The sequence below is a fragment of the Dendrobium catenatum genome, unplaced genomic scaffold (assembly GCF_001605985.2).
Source record: "Dendrobium catenatum unplaced genomic scaffold, ASM160598v2 original_scaffold_214423, whole genome shotgun sequence".
Classification (NCBI taxonomy): domain Eukaryota; kingdom Viridiplantae; phylum Streptophyta; class Magnoliopsida; order Asparagales; family Orchidaceae; genus Dendrobium; species Dendrobium catenatum.
In genome coordinates this window covers 1,200-2,445 of record NW_021532833.1, presented here as the reverse complement: position 1 = coordinate 2,445, position 1,246 = coordinate 1,200, and the positions used below count along the sequence as shown (strand labels likewise).

The window sequence follows — 1,246 nt, the reverse complement described above, 5'->3', positions numbered from 1 at the left end:
CTCTTCCGCCTCCAGCCGCCACCACACTCACCAGGCCTACCTGCTCACCAACTACCTCCTCATCGGCGCCGCCTCAAGCTGCATCTTCCTCACCCTCTCCCTGCGCCTCCTCCCCTCCCCCTGCGGCCTCCTCCTCATCTCCCTCCACTCCCTAACAGCCATTGCCGCCGCTTCCGCCGCTGCTTCCCCTGTGGCTTCCTCCGATCGCTCACATGCAGCCCACACGGCTGCCGCCGCCCTCACGGCCATCTTTCATGGCGCCACCGCCCTCCTCGCCTTCACCCGCTCACCTGATTTCATTGCCGAGATCCGCTCATACGTCAGGGAAGACGACGCCATTGTCATCCTCAAGCTGGTTGGCGGTCTCTGCGGAGCCATATTTTGCTTGGAGTGGGTGGCTATGGCCCTCGCCTTTGCGTTGAGGTTTGATGATGGCGAAGACAGGGATTGCAGCACGGAAAAGCGAGTCGGGTACTTTGGGGCTTACCGGGCTTAATTAGGAGAAGCACAAGTGGAAGCTGCTGTGGAAATTTTTTTAATTTTTTTATTAATTGTTTCTTATGGGATTAACGTATCGTGAAATAAAGTAATTTCCTTTAGTGCAAAAAAAAAAATAATAATAATAATAAAAAAAAAAAGAAAAAAAAAAATACAAAGCCCAAGTTTAGAATAATAGCAGCTATGCAACATAAGTAAAGGAATTGTGCACCTGAATTTTTAGAAAACTTATAGTATCATTTCCAAAGATTAGTGTTGCTGAAGCTGTGCACTAATTGATCTTCACTTGCTCAATCTCTAACCTTATATATGGTACAATTGATGAGGTGACGCTACAGCTTTGAAGAGTTGCGAATGGATAACACAAGCATGGGTAAAATAGTATCTGAATTCCCACCACAATCCTCGAATTTTATGGCTATTTTTTTTTTTTGAGAAAATTGATGTGAAATAATTTTCATATGAAACAATCTTCAAGGTTTAATTTTGTTAACTTAAAATTTTCGAGCAAACTCATCGAGTTTTGAATAAAATTTTATTCAGACTATTGGGAACGTCAATATTCATATGAAAATTCTATCATTGAGGTTGCACAAATAGTTATCTTGTATATATTTTTCTTTAATTTTGTTTGTTTTTTGGAAAATTTACATACATACCATTTTATAACATCCTATTTACTTATCTAATACTCAAAATTTTAATATTTCATGCATACCACCCAATATTATTTTAATATCAAATATAC

The 1,246-nt window shown here is 41.0% G+C and overlaps 1 protein-coding gene across 1 annotated transcript; it reads left to right on the top strand.

Moving 5' to 3' along the window:
* Positions 1–4: 4 nt before the first annotated feature.
* Positions 5–496, top strand: LOC110095862 (the record flags this gene model as incomplete). Its single annotated transcript, XM_020821569.2, has 1 exon — positions 5–496. A coding segment is annotated over one exon (492 nt), but the record flags the coding sequence as incomplete, so codon positions are not given.
* Between the last annotated feature and the right edge of the window lie 750 nt (positions 497–1,246).